This window comes from Petaurus breviceps, unplaced genomic scaffold (genome assembly GCF_028583685.1).
Source record: "Petaurus breviceps papuanus isolate PSGF00001 unplaced genomic scaffold, PetGlider_PUasm1.0 90775, whole genome shotgun sequence".
In the NCBI taxonomy this organism is placed as follows: Eukaryota; Metazoa; Chordata; class Mammalia; order Diprotodontia; family Petauridae; genus Petaurus; species Petaurus breviceps.
Window position 1 is genome coordinate 717,198 of NW_027187342.1, and position 19,668 is coordinate 736,865.

At 41.2% G+C, this 19,668-nt stretch overlaps 2 protein-coding genes across 2 annotated transcripts; both read right to left on the minus strand.

Annotated features, from left to right (window-relative positions):
* Positions 1-62: 62 nt before the first annotated feature.
* Positions 63-7,959, minus strand: SNRPG (small nuclear ribonucleoprotein polypeptide G). Its single transcript, XM_069068868.1, has 4 exons — positions 7,803-7,959; positions 3,170-3,192; positions 2,165-2,289; positions 63-253 (listed from the first exon to the last, which is right to left on the minus strand). Exons 1-4 carry the CDS (start codon positions 7,832-7,834, stop codon positions 203-205), a joined length of 231 nt encoding a protein of 76 aa, XP_068924969.1. The 5' UTR covers positions 7,835-7,959; the 3' UTR covers positions 63-202.
* Positions 7,960-10,448: 2,489 nt separating this feature from the next.
* On the minus strand, positions 10,449-19,314 carry FAM136A (family with sequence similarity 136 member A). The gene is made up of 3 exons (XM_069068869.1): positions 19,113-19,314; positions 16,311-16,451; positions 10,449-11,953 (listed from the first exon to the last, which is right to left on the minus strand). Exons 1-3 carry the CDS (start codon positions 19,197-19,199, stop codon positions 11,765-11,767), a joined length of 417 nt encoding a protein of 138 aa, XP_068924970.1. The 5' UTR covers positions 19,200-19,314; the 3' UTR covers positions 10,449-11,764.
* Positions 19,315-19,668: the final 354 nt, after the last annotated feature.

The window sequence follows — 19,668 nt, forward strand, 5'->3', positions numbered from 1 at the left end:
AAAGGCATCACTACTATGTGGTTTTCCTTTTAGGAGTACCCAAGAGAAAGAAAACATCTAAACATCTTACAAAAAGTTTATTTTCAAAAAGCTAAACAAAGAATATACAATGACTAATTTTGTGTATCAAAAGAAAAAAGAAGAGGCTCTTGAGAATGTAAAGGAGAAATGTAAATCCAGGGCATCAATGGTGCTTCATTCCTTATACTCGTTCCAAGGCTTCTAACATGATGATACTGTTTCCTCTGATTACCTAAGAATAAGCAAGCCTGTTAGTAAAGCAATACAAGAAACCTGGCTAGAGAAATGGAAATGAACTTTAAGCAAATCACCACAAATCACTGATTAAGAATGGAATCCACCTCTATCACAAATTCTCTAGCTGAAAACTTTGCTGCCTTTATGCTTTGTGTCACAGAGTTTTTTAATGAGAATTTCTGGAGCCTGTGAGGACCATTTTATAAAAAAGCATGTAACCAAACTAGCAACTGAATTTCATACTGGGAGTTTTCTTCTCTTGTGTGTTATGACACAGAATTTGAATGTACTATGGATTATTAAAAGATCCAGTTCAAAGGCCAACAACCTTTGGGAAAGAAGAAGCCTGGGATCAAATCCAAATCCTGACATTTGGCAGTTTAACTTGTGAGCCATCGATTTCAAACAAACTAACCAATAAGAATTCATTAAATATGGTGCCACTGCCATAAAGTTATTGCAGTAAGGTTAGAACAGACTGTATCTGCACTATCTTATCACTTAGAACCTTTCATCCCATTAGGTCTTAAAAGCTTTGCTTTTCCAGTATTTTTTAAAAAGGTGACTATGATTGGCAGAGCTACATTAATTTAGGACTTCTCAGTTAACACTTTAGTAGGAATTCGTTTACAGCCAGAGCTCAAAGCCAAAGAACAGTTTTTCTTTTTTGGCATTAGAAGGCCTGGGAGGCAGGGGAAAAACATCTCAGTGCTATGCAAACCAACTCCAAATTCCCAATACTTCCTACTGAGAGTTATTGGTGGTCCCTCAATGCCAATTCACAGTTCAGCTTGAGCTTATAGGCCTCCTTGATCTAGACCCATGCTTGTAAGAACTATTTGGTTCCCTATCACATCAGAATTCAGTCACTAAACTCCTGTATCTCCTAGTAAGTGGTTTGTGCTTTCTCCCTGGTATCATGAGCACCCATATAACCACACCTCAATGTTAATGACCACCCATAAATCTTCAAGAACTACAGTTATAGGTCAAGGTGGCATCTAACCTAAAATGTTTCAAATTATCCCTATTAATGGTAAAAGGAATGGTGGGGTGATGAACAATTTATATTCAGAATCCATGTGAATGTGTATCTGACATGGAAATTTGCAAAAGAATGATAAGAATTCATACTGTAGAGAGGCTGTATTAGTTGAAATTATGTTATCCAACTTAGTCATCCTGCCTCAAGGGATCTACACAAAGCATGAGAGATACAAAGACAAAAGACAACACAGATCTTGCTCTCAAATGTAAACTTGTAGTGATGAGAAGTGGAAAGGGCAACATGCACATAAATAATACTTCAAGGCAAAGTTATGAGAAATTTGAGAAAGGAGATAGCTTTTAGCTTGGGAAGTTCTGGGAATGCTTCATGGAGGAAGTGGCACCCAAATTAAAGCTTTTTAAAGGAAGGAGGGGTGGAAGTTGAAATTTTTTTTTTCAGGCACAGGACAATATAAATGTAGGTAGTTAAGCATCAGATAATACTCTAGTTAGGAAATCTGATCTCTAGACAATGAGGTTTTTATTACAGTTTAAAAGATTTGCCTGGGACAAGCCATAAATAGCTGGACCTTGACTGTAATCTGCTTTTCATTTGTCTATATGTGAGTTTGAATGAAGCCAGAAAGCTCATCTATGTAACATTTTCAAAAAAGTGAAGAGAATTAGCTTTCCAGATGTAGAAAGTTACTGAAGATGAAGGATGAATTAGTAACAGTCTCTGAGGAATCCAGGTATGTTTAAATGATTTATATCAGTAGCCTGATATGACCCTTAAAATGAATGGCTTTCTTATATTCCACAAATTTATTATAGAAGAGATGCTCAGGACATAAGCACTGTGTCTGGTAGGTTTAATAAATGCTTATTAACTACAATTATCTGGAAAATTGTTACTTACCACCATTCCAATATTGTTCTGTTGCCCACCTGGTGCCATCTCTACACATTCATCAATCACAAGATTCATAAATGGATCAAACCCCCGCAATATTCCTTGGACATGCCTCCCACCATTTAATTTCACTAAGAAAAAAAGTGAAATGTTAGCAAAACCGTCCATTAACCATACTAAGGAAAAAAAAAGTATTACTAACATTTATATGTTGCTTTAATGTTTGCAAAATGCTTTATTATCTTGTTTGATCTTAAAAGCCTAGGGCTCTACAGCACCTAGCTGTCCATCCTGGCTATACAATATCAACACAAATCACAAATGTGTGAAATAAGATCACCTCTTGCCCACTTAAGATACTGTGCCAAAGCAGTTCACAGAACTTTCAAAGAGTAACATTAAAAAGGAAATTCCATTGAATTGGCCTCAATTAAATTGCTGAATTAGTGATTAAAAAAAAAAAGAAATTAAATTATTTCAGTATGTCTGAAAACATTTGGAATTGATCAAGTGTTATGTTGTGGAGGGTCTAGTAAGTATCTAAGTAAGAAGAAACATCAGAATGATCACAGGCATGTCACAGTTAAGCTTTTAAAGAGGCTATAAGAGGGATGGCCAGGTAGCACAGCACCAGCTCCAGTGTCAGGATGACATGTGGATCGAATCTGGGCTCAGACACTTATTACCCACCCAGAAACACCTGGCCGTGTAACCTTGAGCAAGTTACTTAAACCCGATTGCTTAAAAAAAAAAAAAAATAAAGAAGCTATAAGAGACTATTAATTCAAGTAGTCTGAATGTAAATATTCTCCCTAAAATGATCTCTTAATTTGTACTTACTATGATTTTAACAGAGATGGATTATAGTTCTACCCCCATACAAATAATTGAAACTGAAATGGGGGTTTTAGTACACATTATTTCAATATTAACCAATTGTACTGAATTAGATACTGCCACCAGACCCACATAAATAAAAATTTAAAACATTTGTTAGTAAAATCAACTTACATGATAGCTTCTTGTCCATAAATCTGAAAAAGCAAAAGGGAGAAAATAAAATAACTCTTTCAAATTTTATTTTTTTAAAGCACTGAAAGAATGTCCACCAGGTGTGCAGTAGTCAGAGGCTTAAATCTCATGAGAGAGGGGCGAAGAAGGTATCTGAGCTTCCTAAATTGATACAATTGTCTTTTGTTAGGGGCAGCTGGGGTGTCAAACTAATATAAATTTTGATCAAACTGATCCCAAATCACTATATTCATTAATTTTTGTAAACCTTAAGCATATTATACAAATGTAAATTCCCAAAACAGTCCTGTCTGAAAAAATTCTTTTTCAGATTCAGAGATAAAGGTAACCTGTGGTTCATATTATTTTACGTTAAAGTAGTACTTTATTTTTTTAAATTCATTTATTTACAATATTCATTTCCACAATCCCTACCCCCCCCAAAGCAGTAGTTAAAAAAAATTGAGATAAACTCTTTCATCAAGTAATTTGATATTTTTCAACACCACATGTAGATGTAAAACAAAACAAATAATAGGGCATTTTTTTGAGGGGGGGAGGGACTAAGTTAAAAGTACTAATTGTATAATTTATTTTCTGTAAAAAAATTTAACATTTCAGCCAGGTTAACACTAGAAGCCTAAAGTATTTGGTTATTAATTCAGTCTTCACCTTTTTCTTTTAGGTGTTCACTGACTGGAAAGTTAGATTTTCCTATTTTTTTAAATTCCCAAAATATTTCTGTTTACAATCAATTCAAAGGAAGAAAAGATGAATGTTACTGATAAAGGCTGGATTAGTAATAATAGTCTGAGGAATCCCAATATGTTTTATTTACAACAGTAGCCTGAAATTATCCTTAAAATAAACAGCTTTCTTATATTCCAAAGATACATTATAGAAGAGACATTACATAAGCAACTTTTAAAATCAATCTATAAGTAATTCTGGATTGACGTTGATAGCAAATAAGAACAGGAAAGCTGAACTGTAAAGATGCAAAAAGCTGTTGTGCCCTTTATTTAATATATTTAATTAATTATATATATATAAATATATAAATAACATAAATATATAATTAATTATTTATTCCCCCCACATGGATTTATAATACTTGGATCATGAAATAAGAGAATTTACTTCAACTCTTTATTTTAAGGATGAGAAAACTGAGGCCCACCTAAGAACTTCTATTCTAATCCGTGACATTAACCCTGACTCCTATCACTACCTTAACTTGGTCTTCACAATAATTTTTAGTGCTGGAAGGCACCACAGAGGTCCCTTGAATTTTTTTTTATAACAACCAGCACTCATCTAGCCTGTGGCTGAAGACCTTCACTGAGGGAACTCAACCCCATTTTTACTTTTGTCAGAAGTTCTTCCTGAAAATCAGGAGCAAGCTTGCCTTTTTGCACTTCTCTCCACTGCTCTTGGTTCTAATGTCTGAGGCCAAATGTCCTCTGGAACATCTCCAGTTAAAAAGTGTCCTCCATACATTGGTGGTCTCTGGAGGGTAGGAAGTAGGACAATTACCTCCCACTCCTGGAAGCAATGTCCATCTCTGCTAGAGCCGCCTGACACTGCATTCCCATATCACACTGCTGACTCCCATGGAGTTTGCAGTCCATTAAAAAACCCCAGATACTGTAACCATTTCTCCTTATCCTAGTCTTGAGCTGAAACCTCCTCCTCCCCCAACTTTACAAGTGTAAGGCTTTATATTTCTATAGCCTACAGAATTTCATCTTATTGGATTCTGCCCAACATTCTAGTCTGATAAGATCTTTCTGTTTCCCAGTTGTCATCAGCATATTAACTATCACCTGCCCTCTTCAAGCCTTTTTTTCCCATGAAAGTGCTTTGCAAAATTTAAAGCATCATATAAATCTAAGTTAGTGTTATCCCTTTCCTTTCCCATCTCAACTCATTCATAACAAGCCTCTCTCTATCTCAGTCTCCCTTTCCCTGCCAAGGTTAGGTATAAGTCCTTGGAGTAAGTGTCCTTGATCCTATCCCCTTCCAGCATTTCCAGCATTTTGTTTGATTTACTCTAATTAAAAAGCATTTCCCTCCTGACTCTAGAATACAAACTCCTGAGATGGGCAAATTTATAGCTGTCAATAATCTACCTTTTCAAATGTATTTTACGTTATTTCCCTTTATGTGTTCTACGTTCTGGCCCAAATGCCTCAATATTCTCTGAATCTGTTATCCTACATCCCACTTCTATACAATCACACAAGTCACCTCTTGCTGGCCCCTCTGTCCCCCTCCCCATGCAGGGCCTTATCTCTGCCTAACAGAATTCTTATCTTCCTTTGAACCCAATCCAGGTACTCTCTTTTCCATGAAGCTTTTCCTGATCCCTCCAGTTCTTAATACTCTCTTCCTCCTCAAATTACTGGTTCTTATGTTTAAACATTTTATCACCCAGTAGACTAAGTTCCTAGAGGGTAGGGACCATTAATTTTCTCTCTGTATCCCCAATAGTGTCATGCACATAGTAGGTTAATTAATAAGTCTGTTGAATCAGAGTCCTAAAATTTGCAGCTGGAAACTAACTTAGAGATGATCTAGTCTAATGTTCTTATTTTACAGATGAGGAAATAGTCTTAGAGGTGAAGTGATTTGTCCAAGGTTACAGTGGCAGACCCAGAACCAGAACACTGGGTACCTGCCCTTTCCCCCACCCCCCAGTCCAATACCTTTCAAGGCACTTATATTACTACCATCTCTCTCCACAGATTTCTTCCTCTTTAACTACAAATATGCTCAGGTGTTTCCAATCTTGAAATACCAAAACAAAAGCTTTCCTAAATCTTTCTACTTGCTTCAGGTATCCTTCTAATTTCACTAAAACATTTACCATATACAAACAATGCTAGCCCTTAAGAAATGTCTACTCTAGGGGGAAGGGAAATAAGCATTTATACAGTGCCTATGATGTGCAGGGCAATGTGCTAAGTCCTCCACAAATATCTAATCTGATCCTTACAACAACCTTGTTAAGTAGGTGCTTTTATGATCCCTGTTTTACAGCTAAGGAAACCGAGGCTGACAGAGGTTAAGTGATTTGTCCAGGGTCACAAAGGATGGATTTGAACATGGGTCTTCCTGACTCCAGGCTAAGGGTTCCCTCCACTTTATCACCTAGCTTACAACAGAATAAGACACAAGTACAGTACAAGGAAAACTGAAATGGGGAAAGCTGAGGAGAACTGAGAAAAGCTTCATGAAGGAGATGGGACCAGAGCTGAGTCCTTAAAACGAGGAATATTTTACAGCCTAAATTTCTTGAGTTGCCTAAACAGATGCCTTTACTTCATTACTCACAAAACCACATGCAATCTGGTTTCCATACCTAACTACTGAATGAAAATTGCTTTCTTAAAGTTCACCAATGGTAGCCTGCTTGCCAAAATCAATTTTTTTTTTGGGGGGGGGAAGATATGCCTCACTAGATCAAGCCCCCATTTAAGTGTTAACTTCCTCCTTGATATCTTTCTTTCCCTTGGTTTTCATGATATTCCACTCCAGGTTCTCCTAATATGTCTAAAGACTTTTTTTACCTGATGACTTCCCTATTCTGTTAATGGCACCACAATTCCCCTAATCATTTATGCTTAAAATCACAGTCCTATCTCCAATTCCTCTCTGTGAATTGGGAGGGGGAGAGGGGAAGAGGGTCGAAATGCTGCTTTCATCACTTCCTATAAAACTAATTTGATGTGTTGATCACCTCCACCCCACTTTTCTTTCTTGTTCTTTATAAAGTATGGCTCTCTTGGGTAGGAAGGGGAGTGGGATATATTGGGAAATGAAGGTGATGTTAGAACAAATAACCAAGACATTTTTTAAAAGAAGAGAAACAATGAGTAGTACTTCATAGCACTATATAAAATTGAGTTTGGTCAAGACATTTCCCCTCTGGTCCTCAGTTTCCATATCTGTAAAACCAAAGTAGTGGATTCGATGTGCCTTCTTCCTGATTAGGTCACGTGTGCTCATTCCACTTTAAACTCTGGCATCTTCCCATCATTCCATTCCAAATGCTACAAGAAAGAACGTGACCTAAGTGTGTGAGGGGTTAAAAAAAAAATCAACATGCTAAAAGTTGGGAAATCTGATGCTGCTTAAACCACCTTTGTCCTTCTCTGGGCCTCAGTTTACCCTTCTGTCAAAGTGGTTGGGATTATCTCTGAACTCACATCTAGGTTTAAGTCCCATTTTTCCAAATAGATTACACAGTGATTAAAATCAGCAAGCATTTATTATAAGCTCCAAAGAAGCCCTGGGGAAATCTTAACAGGGTAGAAGCAAGGTCTGAATCGTCCGGCTGGCTATCTATCGACCCGGCCGCACCCAGCTTCGAGTCACAAACTTAAGGCCATGCAACAACCACTGTCCCGAAAAGAAAGAATGAATGAATGAAGCGCGACTCACAAGAGGCCGATCGCGCGCGTGCGCGCCCCTCCCCCGCCCCACGTGGCCAGGGTCGGAGCGGAGGCCGGGAACGCGGCGCATGCTGGGAAGCAGAAGACTCTAATCCGCTTCCTTAGGCCTCCCTCACTACTCCGTGGAGCCTGAGCTGAACCCCCGGCCCTTCCAATAGCCACGTCACAGAACTTACTTTTTTAGCTCGGGCGGGTGCGCTTTGCTCATTTTGTTTCAGTTGCAGCCCTTCGCCTCCTCCCGGTGCAATCCTCGGTTTCGCTCACGCTCCCCTTGCCGCCACTGACGCCACTTTACGTTTGGCATCACCGGCTCCAGTGAACCAATCATAAACCCAGAAGCCCCGCCTCGCGCTGGACAGCCAACCGAAGCCTGTTGCGCATGCGCACTGCCCAAGGCAGGCGGGGTCGGGAACTAGCCCGGCAATTGAATAGTTTGTTGGATTTCAGCTCAGATCCTGTCAGAGACGAAGGCAGATAGGCAGTTAGTGGAAAGGACTCAAACATAGGCCCTTCTGTTCCCAGTGTGTGCTATTTCTTTTATTGTTATATTACATTATATTTATTTCATTATGTTAAATTCAATCCATCCAATAAACATAAGGAGCATACTATGAGCCAGGCATGGTACTAAGTGCTGAAGACACAATTCATAAAGGCAGTGCCTGCCCTCGAGGACTTTACAATCTCAAGTGGTGGACAACACACAAAGGAGGCAGGAAAGCTGGGCACTGGAATAGGACTAGAGGTTTTCTTGTGGGTTATCTTGTTTCATGGAGTCGAAACCAGGTAGGGGAGCAGATGGAAAAGTGACGTCCAGTGTGTGTTATTTCAAAACTACTTCATGCTTCTCTAAATCCCTGAACATGTCCTACTGAAATTAGGAAAACATTGAATAGGTTTGTAAAGGACCTAGGACTTCCTGGAAGAGAGCTTAAAGACCAACTAGTTTAACCCATTTTATAGATAAGGAAATAGGCCCAGAGAAGTGCTGACTACACTTAGAAAATGGCCACTATGGCCATGAACCTCTCTGAATTTAGATAAGCTGATCCTCCTATTATAAATATGCAGCCTCTAGGGCTGTAACCTGCATGGGAGTCAAGCCCACGTCCACGTCACAATAAAAAGGTGGGAGACTCATATAATCAAGGTGGGAATAGCCATCCTTATTATGAGTAAGTAGTGTGCAGGGATAGCAATTTTGTGAACCTTAAAAGTATCCTGCCTTCAAGCAGCTAGGTGGCAGTGACTAGAGCACAGGCCCTGGAATCAGGAGGACCTGAGCTCAAATTCAGCCTCAGAGGCTTGACACACTACCTGTATGACTTTGGGCAAGTCACTTAACCCCAATTGCCCTCCAAAAAGCAAAAATATAAAAAAGTATCCTGCCTGGGAATGCCTCAAAGATCTGATTTATCAGAATGGATAACTTCCTTCACCAGGAATAAATTAGTCTATGAATCACAGTATCAGAAAACCTGAGAGTTGGAAGGGATCTAAGTGACCACTTAATCCATCCCATATAAAAAAAGAATCCCCACTACTAGACAAGTGATCATCTTGATTAGAATGCTTCTGAGGAGGAATTTACCCTTGGACAGCTCTATTTCTTAGGAGGCTTTCCCCAATACCAAGCCTAAATTTGCCTCTTTGCCAGCTTCCACCCAAAGCCCTGGTTCTGCCCTGTGACTAGACAAACCTATAAAATGTAAAGTGGAGATATCACTTACCTCATAGGGTTGTTGGATGTATCAAATGAAATAATATGTAAGGCACTTTGCAAATATTAAAGTATTATGTAATTGTTAGATATTAACATTATTTGTATTTTAATGCAGCTCAAGATCATATTAACTTTATTAGTTACATCACACTGCTGATTTGCATTGACCTAGTAACCCACAGATGTTTTTTATAACAGCTGCCATCTAATCAAGCCTCTCCAACCTGGTACATGCCAAAGTCGACTTTTTGTACCAATGTAAGACTTTATGTACCCAAATGTAGGTAGAACTTTACAAATCTGAAAAGAATTCTCTACTATGTAACAACTCATCTTATGGCCTCCAAACAGAGGGCACCCACTATTTTGTGAGGCAGGACATCTCTAATTATTTGAAAGATTTCCTGACATCAAATCTAAATTTTCTCTGCAACTTATAACTTATACCCACTGCATCTAAACCACCATTTAGGCCTACTAAAGTTGCTTGAATGCTAACTACACTTACAAAATGGTCAACATGGTGATAATCCTCTCTGAATTTAGCTAGGATGATTTTAGGACAAACATGAAGCCTCTTGGACTTCACCTACATGGAAATCACAATAACGAGACAGGATAATTATATAATCAAGGAGGAAAAATATCTTCCCTCTGGAGCCAAGGTGACAAATCTAATCCATATTATAACTTTCAAATACTTGAAGGCGGCTATCATGTCCCCCAAACATTCTCTGTCCAAAGCTAAACATCCTTCATTCCTTGAAATCAAGAAGATTCAGGTTTGAATCCTGCCTCAGACACTATAGTTGTGTAATCCTTGGCAATAATCACTCCTTCAGTTTTCTCCTTTGTAAAACTGAAATAACACTACCTACCCTCTTAGGTTGCTGGTTCAAATGAGAAAGACAATGCCTCCACTAAATGTCAGAATGGGTTTTGGCGTAAATAGACAAGTTCCTGCATATGTGCTGTATGTGTTGTTTCTGTCACCTGTAGAAATATATTCTTCACACATTATGAGATAACATTGAGAACCAGGTAAAATATATCACTGTGCAGATGTAAAGAGAAAAGCAGTTCACTAATAGGGGAAGTAAAAAAAAAAATCAAACAATTTATTTTTTCATCAAACCACTAGGAAAATATCACATAGCCTTGAAACACTGAACAGAAAGGCTATGTTAATCGCATTCAGTAAGAAGTTGGTATAAAGAGAACAAGATCTTTTCCAACACAAGGCCTGGTACTAACATGTTGCTCAAAGTTTTAAGCAAGTGATAACTGGATAATTGGTGCACACTGCCTCCTGTACTCCAGGGTAAACAAAAGCTCTCCTTTGCAACCTGCTTAGAAATTTAAGTTGTCTTCCTCCCCTTCCCTGTCCTAAGAGAGTCCTCTCAACAAGCTGTTTCTGTTGAAGAGGGCCAGGGTCAGGTATCACATCTTTTCTCCTTTGGGGAAATCTAAGTTTCCCCCAAACCAGTCATCTACGATTCCATTAAACAAGAGGCTTAAGACTGTTCTGCAAGCAAAGAGAGACTTTCTTTGGCCTTCACTCAAAACCGTTTCATGTTAGTCTCACAAAACACTCTAAATGAAGTGTTGCCCCTGTAATACCTTCCAGAAGGGCAAGAAAAAGTAACCTGAGCAGCAGTCCTGGAAAAGCCAGTGTGAAGGAACCTGAGCTTCACATGCCTGGTGAGAGATTTCCCATTCATGTTCTTCCTTGGTGTCCCAGCTGATAGCTCATGTGAGCACTGTCCTCATCAAAGGAAAGATCACCTGGCAGCTGCTCAGAGCTCTAATCGAAGTAACCCTCTTTCCCCAGACTCCTCTCTGAATGCCAGGTTCTTTTACTGGGGAGAAAAGCACAACTGTGCTTCTCTTTTCCAATCAGTAGTAAACTCATGGCTGCTGCTTTCTGGTCTATGGGAAATGGTTCAATCAGGTGGGTGTGAAGTTGGCACTAAACAAAAGTGGAGGGCTACCTCAGGGATGCATACAAAATGGGAGGTAGGTTGGGGAAGAGAACTGCTAATACCTATAAACCCAAAGGGTTATTCCAGCTTCTAGGAATGGAATACCTCTCAACCAGCTGAAAGCCGTTAAGGGCTCCAACAGATAGAACAGAGGGCAACTTCACTGAAGGGATGGACCTGGGTACTATCAGCCCTCCATGCTGCCTCCAATCCAAATCTGAGAACCAGTTTCTTCCATGTCTTCACCTATGGGCTAAAACATATAATGGAACCAACAGAGTCCAGAAGCAGATGTGAAATTCCCATAAAGGTATTCTTAAACTTGCTATCAGCCTCAATTTCTTCATTCTTAAATTTTCACTGGAAGGCAAAAATTTCCATACATTTTTACAAGTAGACCCATTTTCCCACCCCAGATGACTACTGACAATGACTATTTTGCAATAGATGCCAGGGAATCCTTCATCTTCTTGGTCATGGTAGGGATGAGGTGCATATGGTCATCAACACATTTGGTCACACAGGACTCTAGCTGCCTCTTCACCTGCTGCTCCTTGCTCCCAGCATCCATCAAGTCTTTGGCTTTGTCATTGCAGTGCATGGTGCATCGAGCCAGGCGGTCCTGGAATCAGAAACCAAAAGTCAGGGATATAACTAATATCCCAGTAATATGGTGTCAGCTAACCTGAACAGCATTATTAACAAAGCAGACAGGAACCAGGGGCTGGAATAAACCATTTGTTCAGAATAGTTTTTCCAGGAAACATGGAGAAGTTAAGTTCTCTGTCCAAAACCAGATTGTGATGCTTACTGCCTGGGTGGCCTTGGACAAGTTACTCAAGCTCTCCGAGTCTCAATTTCCTTATTTCTAAACCGAGGGAGTTGGACTAGATGACCTCTAAAGTCCCTTTCAGTACTAGAGCTACAAACCTATGATAAAACCATTGTAAATTTTGAAACTTGTCCTTATGGGCCTTAGTACTTTAGTGTACAGAGCTCCTACTTTCCTTTTAATTTCTGTCCTTGTTTATTAGGGCTATAGATTTTAAAAGGATTACTTTTGGTGGATATTCACAGCTGAGGGTCCTGTAGAGGCAAGGGAAACTTTCTCTCCACTTGTCTAAATCTCACTCATCCTTCAAGATTCAACCCAACACTCCTCACACTAGAACTGTAAAGATGACTTAGAAGTCATCTAGTCTAACCCTAACTCATGTAGGAAATCCTTTTATAGCACCTGGTTTTGGGGAGAGTTAATACTGTATCTCTCTGAAATGCACTCCTAGTGATCTCTCTCCTGTCTGAGCTTCTAAGTCCACAGCGTATCCTGAGGCACTTAAACTCACTAGAGGGAAATAGACAACAAGAAAGGTAGTAAGCCAGACATCCCTGAATCAATCTGTCAAACAAAAAACAAAACAAAAACAAGAAAACCAGAATACTTCCTGAATACTTACTTGCCAGCAGGAAGTAAATAATGGAAAAGGCAGTATGGTCTGTCAGATCATAGTTGAAAGGGGGCTCTGTATTGGCAATCAGGAGTATCAAAAATTAGATTATAGGTACCACCAACTAACATCATAAAGGGGAACCAACAGTATTGTCTAATTCACCCCATCCCACCACAACATTCACCTTTAAGGATGGTTGCATATATATATATTCTCTTTTGCCCCTTGCTATGGTACTGGCATGGTCAGATAGGTGACAAATGAGCCATCAATCAATAACTTTTTTTTAAAACAGCAGCTATTATGTAGAACAAAGTCCTAGATTTGGGCTAGGAAGACAGGGTCAAGTTCCTTCATCTCTCTGGGTTTCAGTTTCCTCATCTGAAAAGTGAGGAGTTAGAAAGGATAACTTTTAAGATCCCTCTCAACTGTAATTCTGGCAGCCAGTGTAGAGTATACCAAAATGGTCTGTGTGCTCAATTTTATAATCTAGGTAGGATTCAAGGCTTAAACATACAAGAAAGAAGAAAAATATAGACTAATAAATAAATGAAAGATTTTTTGTGTTTTAGAAACCCAGACATGGAAGAGATTACCAGGAGTTGGAATAGTATTAAACACTAAATCCTATCTCTATCTTCTACCCAGATGCTGTTGAAGGAATTCCTATATGGGAGAAAATTCAGACTACATTGAGTTCTAATGTTCCTATTCCAACTCTGGATTGGGAAGGGTACATGGAAACAGTGGGATTTGAACAGAATCTTGAAATATGGGTAGGATTTGGATAAGTGATAAGAAAGCATCCCTTAGCTGCAGAAACCCCCAAAGATGCCTGGGAATATTCACTAAAAGAAACCCTTTAAAAGCCTCTATTCCTGATAAAGGTATTCCTTTTCCTCTGGTTTGAGATAGTTAAAATAGGCAGAAATTATTAAAGCTCAGGGGTTACAGGAGAATAGTTGTAAAGCAGGAAATAGGTTAGAGTGCTGGCTCTGGAGTTGGGGAGATCCAAATTAGAATCCTGCCTCAGACTAGCCATCTGACCTTGGGGAAGTCACTTAATCTCTCTCAGCACTATTCTTCACATCTGTAAGATGGAGATAATAGCACTTTCAGGGCTACTGTGAGGCTCAAATGAGATAACATCTAAATTGCTCAGCCAATTTAAAAGTGCAATCTAAACATCAGCTTTTATTAGAGCCCGGGACTCCTCACTCCAAATCTAGAGCTCTCCACACTGTGCCCCTCTAGTGCTAGAAGGGACCACAGAAATCTAATCTAACTCCATCATTTTATACCTGTGTTTCAAAACGGCTTTATCTATTTCTATGGGGACTGAGTTACAAGTTCCAAAGTTTACACTGGGTTTGTCAACTCATCTCAGTCTTATATGCAGCTACATGAGCAGTTTGTTTTCTTTTTTAATACTAATAAACTTAAGCTTTTTTTTTTTTGAGGCAATCAGGGTTCAGTGACTTGTCCAGGGTCACCCAGCTAGTGTCTGAGGCTTGATTTGAACTCGGGCCTTCCTGACTCTAGGGCCTATCCACTATGCCACTTACCTGTCCCCTTGATAAACTCAAAGCTTATGATTTTGCTAAGGCATCTGACACACTATCTCATTTAATCCTCTAAACAACCTGGTGAGGTAGGTGCAATTATCATTCTCATTTTACAGATGAGGAGACTGAGGTTGAGAGGTTAAGTGACTTGTCCAGGGTCACACAGTAATCTACTGAGGTAAATTCTGAGCTCCGGTCTTCTTGATTCCAAATCCACACCACTAATGGTCATGCCATCTAGCTGCCTCATCACAAATAATGGTATAAATGTGCATATATGTTTATGTGAATGTATATGAATATACATAAACACATATTTTACATATAGGGTTCTTTTTCTCTCTCAGTAAAGGAATCTTTGAGTTGATGGGTGTGAACAATCTGGTAAATACTCTTGCTTAATTTCAAAATGTTTTCCAGAAAGTTGAACCAAGCTATAGTTTTGGCAAGACTGAATTAGTATGCCTCTCTTCCTATGTTCTCCCAACAATGAATTTTCCCATCTTTGCTTACTTGAGATGAGGCCATGCTCCAGTGTTGTGCATATTTTGGACATCTGATATATTTTTTATTTTGAAAAAATTTCCTATCCTTTGACTACCTATTTGGAGTGGATTTGCACCAGCAGCCCCTTGTGCTTGGAAGGTTATACTTCACCTCCATCTTCTTTCTTCCTTCAAGTCTCTTTAATCTCAGTGCTGTCTCCATGAGAATACCTCACATTTATCCTGTGTTGATTTTTTTTTGTACACTGTTTGTGCATGTTGTTCTCCCCCTCTCCCCAGGTGAGCTCCTTGGTGGAGGGGATGTTTTTGCCTTTCTCTGTATCCCCATCACTCAGCACAGCACCTGGCACATAGTAAAGCACTCAATATAATGCTTACTGACTTGCTTAGTCTAATAAATTTGTGTTATTTATAGATTCTGACTGTCAGATATAGAAGACATTTAAGGGAAAAATATAGGAGACATTTCATAGTTTTACCTCAATCTGTAGCTTTTCTTTTAATTCTGAACTGGTTTTACTTGTGCAAAAGCTCTTAAATTTTATATATATAAGAAAAAGATTACCTTTCACAATCTCTTTTATCCTATGTCTGCTTATACATGTTTCCGCAATCTAGAGATTCTTCTCTAATATTTTTTTTAAAAGCAATTGGGGTTAAGTAACTTGCTCAAGGTTACACAGCCAGGTGTTTCTGGGTGGGTGCTAAGTGTCTGAGCCCGGATTCTATCCCAGGTCATCCCGACTCTGGGGCCGGTGCTCTTACTCACTGCGCTACCTGGCCACCCCTATTCTTCTCTATTTTTAATGTACCACGTGACCCTTATGTTAAGATTATTTATCCATTTGGAATTTATAGTGTATATAGTTAAGATGCTGATCTAAACCCGTTTTTTCCCAGAGTATGGTTTTCATGGACTAAAGAGATTCTTTTCCAGTAGTGTATATTCTTCACCCAACTCCAAAACTGAGAAATTTGTACTACATGATGTATAGCTGAGAAAGGGAAGAGTGGAAAGAGCCTTGGGTCTGGAGTTAGAACACCTGAATTAAAAACCTACCCCTGCTATTTCATACTTGTGTGACTTTAGGCAGGTCACTTACTATGGCTAGTCCTTGGTTTCCAGATTACCTGTGAAACCTGAGGGTTGGACTAAATAAAATTAATTCCAACTTCAGATATTATGAATCAAGTTAAGTATGTTGCTTATGATAATTTCTATTAAAAAATGGTCATCAGGTTCTTGGCTAGGTACATGATTCTAATAGTTTCAATGGGAAAATCAAATTCAGTTTATGTCAAACTTTATTCTATAACATTTTTCCAGGAAGAAAAGCAATTATAAATATGGAAACTGCCAGCACTAACATAGATGTTAAGAGAACCAAGACATAGATATAGAAATGAAACTTAGGAAATTTTGGACTTGTCATCTCTGATGAAGAGATGATGCTCACCTGGAATTTCTCCAGTTCACTGGTCACAAGGGCCTGTGCCTGGGCCAAGGGAGCATGGCAGCGTTCAATGCACTGATGAACTTGCTGCATGGAGGCCTGGGTATCTTCACAGCAGCTGGCACTGCACCGGAACATGGTACCCTAGGAAAGACAGAGAGAAGGGAGAAAGGTCAAGCAGGAACACATTCTTCAGCCCTGGGTGAAAGATATGCAAAAGTATAAACTGAAAGACACAGAAGACACAGCATTGCATGATGGAAAGCATGCAAGATTGAAGTCAGAGGAGTCCTGGGTTTATATACTGTGATTATGGACAGAGCACTTAATCCCTCTATGCATCAATTTCCTCATCTGCCAAATGAAGATAATCTACCTGAACTGTACCTGCCCAGAAAGGACTGAGGCAAGGATCAAATCAGATAGTATGCACAAAGTACTAGAGAGACCTTAAAATTTTATGTGAATGCAAGCTATTGTGATGGAATAAGACATGATAATAGCAGAAAAGAGGTGAAAAGTATACTTCTGTACCACTGCCTCGTTCCTATCCTAAAAGGCCTACCTCTCCCACTTATGAAACAAGTAGACTCTAGAATCTCAAAGCCAGAAGTGAAATCACAGGTTATCTATCTAGTTCAACCTATACTTGAACAGGAATATCCTTTACATTTTCCCCCAAAACTGCCAGTTTAGTCTGACCTGAAGACCTCCAGTGATGGAAAACTTTCTAACCCTGCTACCAACAAGGCCCAAACCACTCTGGGATAAGTCTAATTGTTAGGAGGTTTTTTCTTATATCAAATCCAAGCCTGAATCTGCAACTGTTACCTGCTGCTGCTCTGGGCTTTTGGGTCCAAAAAAACCCCAACTCTAATTCTTCCACATGAAAAGCCTCCAAATGAAAATAACTTGACATTTACATAGTACTTTAAAGTCTACAAAGCCTTATCTGTACATCACCTCATTTGAGCTAGGTGTCAGAGTGAAGAGAGTGCTGGACCTGGATTCAGAAGATCTGAATCCAAATACAGTCTGACTCTGACTAGCCAAATGACCTTGGAAAAAATCATGTACCCTCTCTGTGCCTCAACTTCTTAATCTGTAATATGGGAATAACAGTACCTCTCTGCTAGAATTGTTGTGATCAAATAAGTTAAGATTTAAACTGCTTTATAAATGTGAACCATTCTTACGAGGAGAAGGTAGCATTTATATAGCACCTACTATATGCCAGGGATTGTGCTAAACACCATGTGCAGAGGGCATTGCTAGGTACCCTAGTACTAAGACATGAAGTTTAGAAAAGATGTTGTCTTTGTACTCAAAGTTTGTACTTTCTGAACAGTTGTTGAGAAGGAATTGTAGAAAAGGCAGTACGGTTTGGTATATAAAATTCTGTAGAGGTGGTCAGAGGATGGATACAAGATCTAGCCAAGGGTCAAAGGGTCATTAAACTATGAAGCAGGTGCCACCCAACCAACAAATGTCCCTTGAGGACAGTGTGTCCAGCAAAGCCGGCAATACAAGAACTGTAGGACATGGTTTTCAGGCACATACCATATTCAGTATAAAGGAAGTGATTTCTGCACAGGGAAAGATTAGTAGTTCCCAACCTAAGAGTGCTCAAAAAGAGTCTGTGTATCCCTGTGCGGTACCACGCCCGTCACAACATCTGTGCAAAGGCCTCACTTACATGTAATATACAAAGCTCTACCCGGGAAGAAGCTCAGTGCCTCGGTCCCAGCGGACTCAAGTCCTCTGATGATTCTTTTATCCCCTTCTCTGCAGCCCTTATCATTCCCATCACTCCCCAGGGAAGTTAATAACCTGCCCAATGAAGCATTTTCTGAGTAAAAATACACCCAACCCTGAGCTCAGACTCAAGTCCAGTAAGATTGATCGATCATCCTTGGAGGGCGAGCTCTCGTTTGCTGAGCCCCTGAGCTCCCTTTCCAGGACTCTGCCTGCCTGGGGCGGAAGCTCAAACTTAGAAACTTAGTCCGAGGTCGGTCCTCCAAGCAGCAGGTGCAGGCGCTTCGAACCCGGTCGGGGCGCCCCTCCTCACCCAGAGTGGGGGTGAGGGCGGGCATGGGAGGGAGCCCAGACACCAGCGGTCCGGGAGCACCCACTGTGCCGGCCCGGGGGCCCCCTCATTGGACCTGTCCCTGATTCTGCTGCAAGTCCCTACGGCTTAGTAAAAGGGGGATCCCTCTCTCCTCACAGCGCTCAAGAACACAATCATCTCCCTTCCACAGGAGGTAACTGAGCCTCGGAAGCGGAGGGAGAAGTGACCTACCCAAGGTCACTGCTGCTGCTGTCGCCCTGGGGCCTCTAGACCCGGTGGGCAGCGCTCCTTCCACGCGGCCTCCACATGGCACTGTTCGGGGGTTCTCCGCCCTTCAGTGACCTTGGGCGGACTCCCCCCCCCCCCCCCCCCCGCGCGCCTCAGTTTCCCCGCTAAGGGGTGGGGATGGTTGGACTCGATGTTCTGGGCGCGTCAGTTTCCTCGTGTAAAATGAGGAGGGGGGCTGGACTCGGTGCTTTGCGCCTCGGTTTCCCTGTATGTAAAGTTAGGGGGATCGGACTTAGTGCCCCGCGCACTTCACAGCGGGGGGGTGGGGTACGCTAGACGCTCTGCGCCTCAGTTTCTCTGTGTGTAAAATGAGGGATGCGGACTGCACTTGGTGCTCTTTTCCGAGTGGGAAGGTGGGTTTGGGCTCGGCGGCTCCCTAAGGGCCCTCGCATGACTCAGTGGTTTGGGTCCTGGGGGAGGGCTCCCGCCTGCCCTCCCGCCGCCGCTACCTGCATCTTGCGGATATTCTCCCGCTCCAGCCCTTTCACCATGGTGTCCACCGCCTCCTGCACCCGCAGCTGCTGCGACTCCGCCATGGCGTACACACACCCCCACCCCCCCCGGCCCGGGCCCTGCGCCGCTCGGCCGAGCGCTCTAGCCGGGCGTCCACATGGAGCTTCGAGAGCGGCCCCGCCCCCCCTCGGGACGCCCACTTCCGGCGTCCGCCACTAGCGGCGCTGCCAACCAACCAGCGAGTCCGGCCGAGCGACCCTTCCTTCCGTCTTACCTGTGAGGGGCGGTGCTGCCCCCTGGCGGGAGAAGAAGGGGAACTGCAGCGCCCGCTCAGGCCGATCGTTCCTCTGGCGGGGACTTTCCTTCTTCCCAAGGGTTTGCGCTAAAGGGCAACCCTCTTCTGTTAACAGGCGGGGAAACTGAGGACTACAGATGTGAAGCGAGTGGTCCAGACTGCAAGTGGCCGGCCTGGGATTTGAACCTAGGCATTGAGCCTTCATCTCTAGCAGCCCTTGAATCACTTCACAAGACTTCTTCCTTATAATTAGCAAA

Excerpts from the sequence above, each read along its gene's own strand:
- SNRPG (XM_069068868.1), bottom strand. The coding sequence starts at position 7,834 with ATGAGCAAAGCGCACCCGCCCGAGCTAAAAAA. Across the intron at positions 3,193-7,802 it reads CACCCGCCCGAGCTAAAAAA|ATTTATGGACAAGAAGCTAT; the intron begins GTAAGTTCTGTG and ends TTGCTTTTTCAG. Across the intron at positions 254-2,164 it reads AGAACAATATTGGAATGGTG|GTAATCAGAGGAAACAGTAT; the intron begins GTAAGTAACAAT and ends GCTTATTCTTAG.
- FAM136A (XM_069068869.1), bottom strand. The coding sequence starts at position 19,199 with ATGGCGGAGTCGCAGCAGCTGCGGGTGCAGGAGGCGGTGGACACCATG. Across the intron at positions 16,452-19,112 it reads AGAATATCCGCAAGATGCAG|GGTACCATGTTCCGGTGCAG; the intron begins GTAGCGGCGGCG and ends TGTCTTTCCTAG. Across the intron at positions 11,954-16,310 it reads GTGAACTGGAGAAATTCCAG|GACCGCCTGGCTCGATGCAC; the intron begins GTGAGCATCATC and ends TTCTGATTCCAG.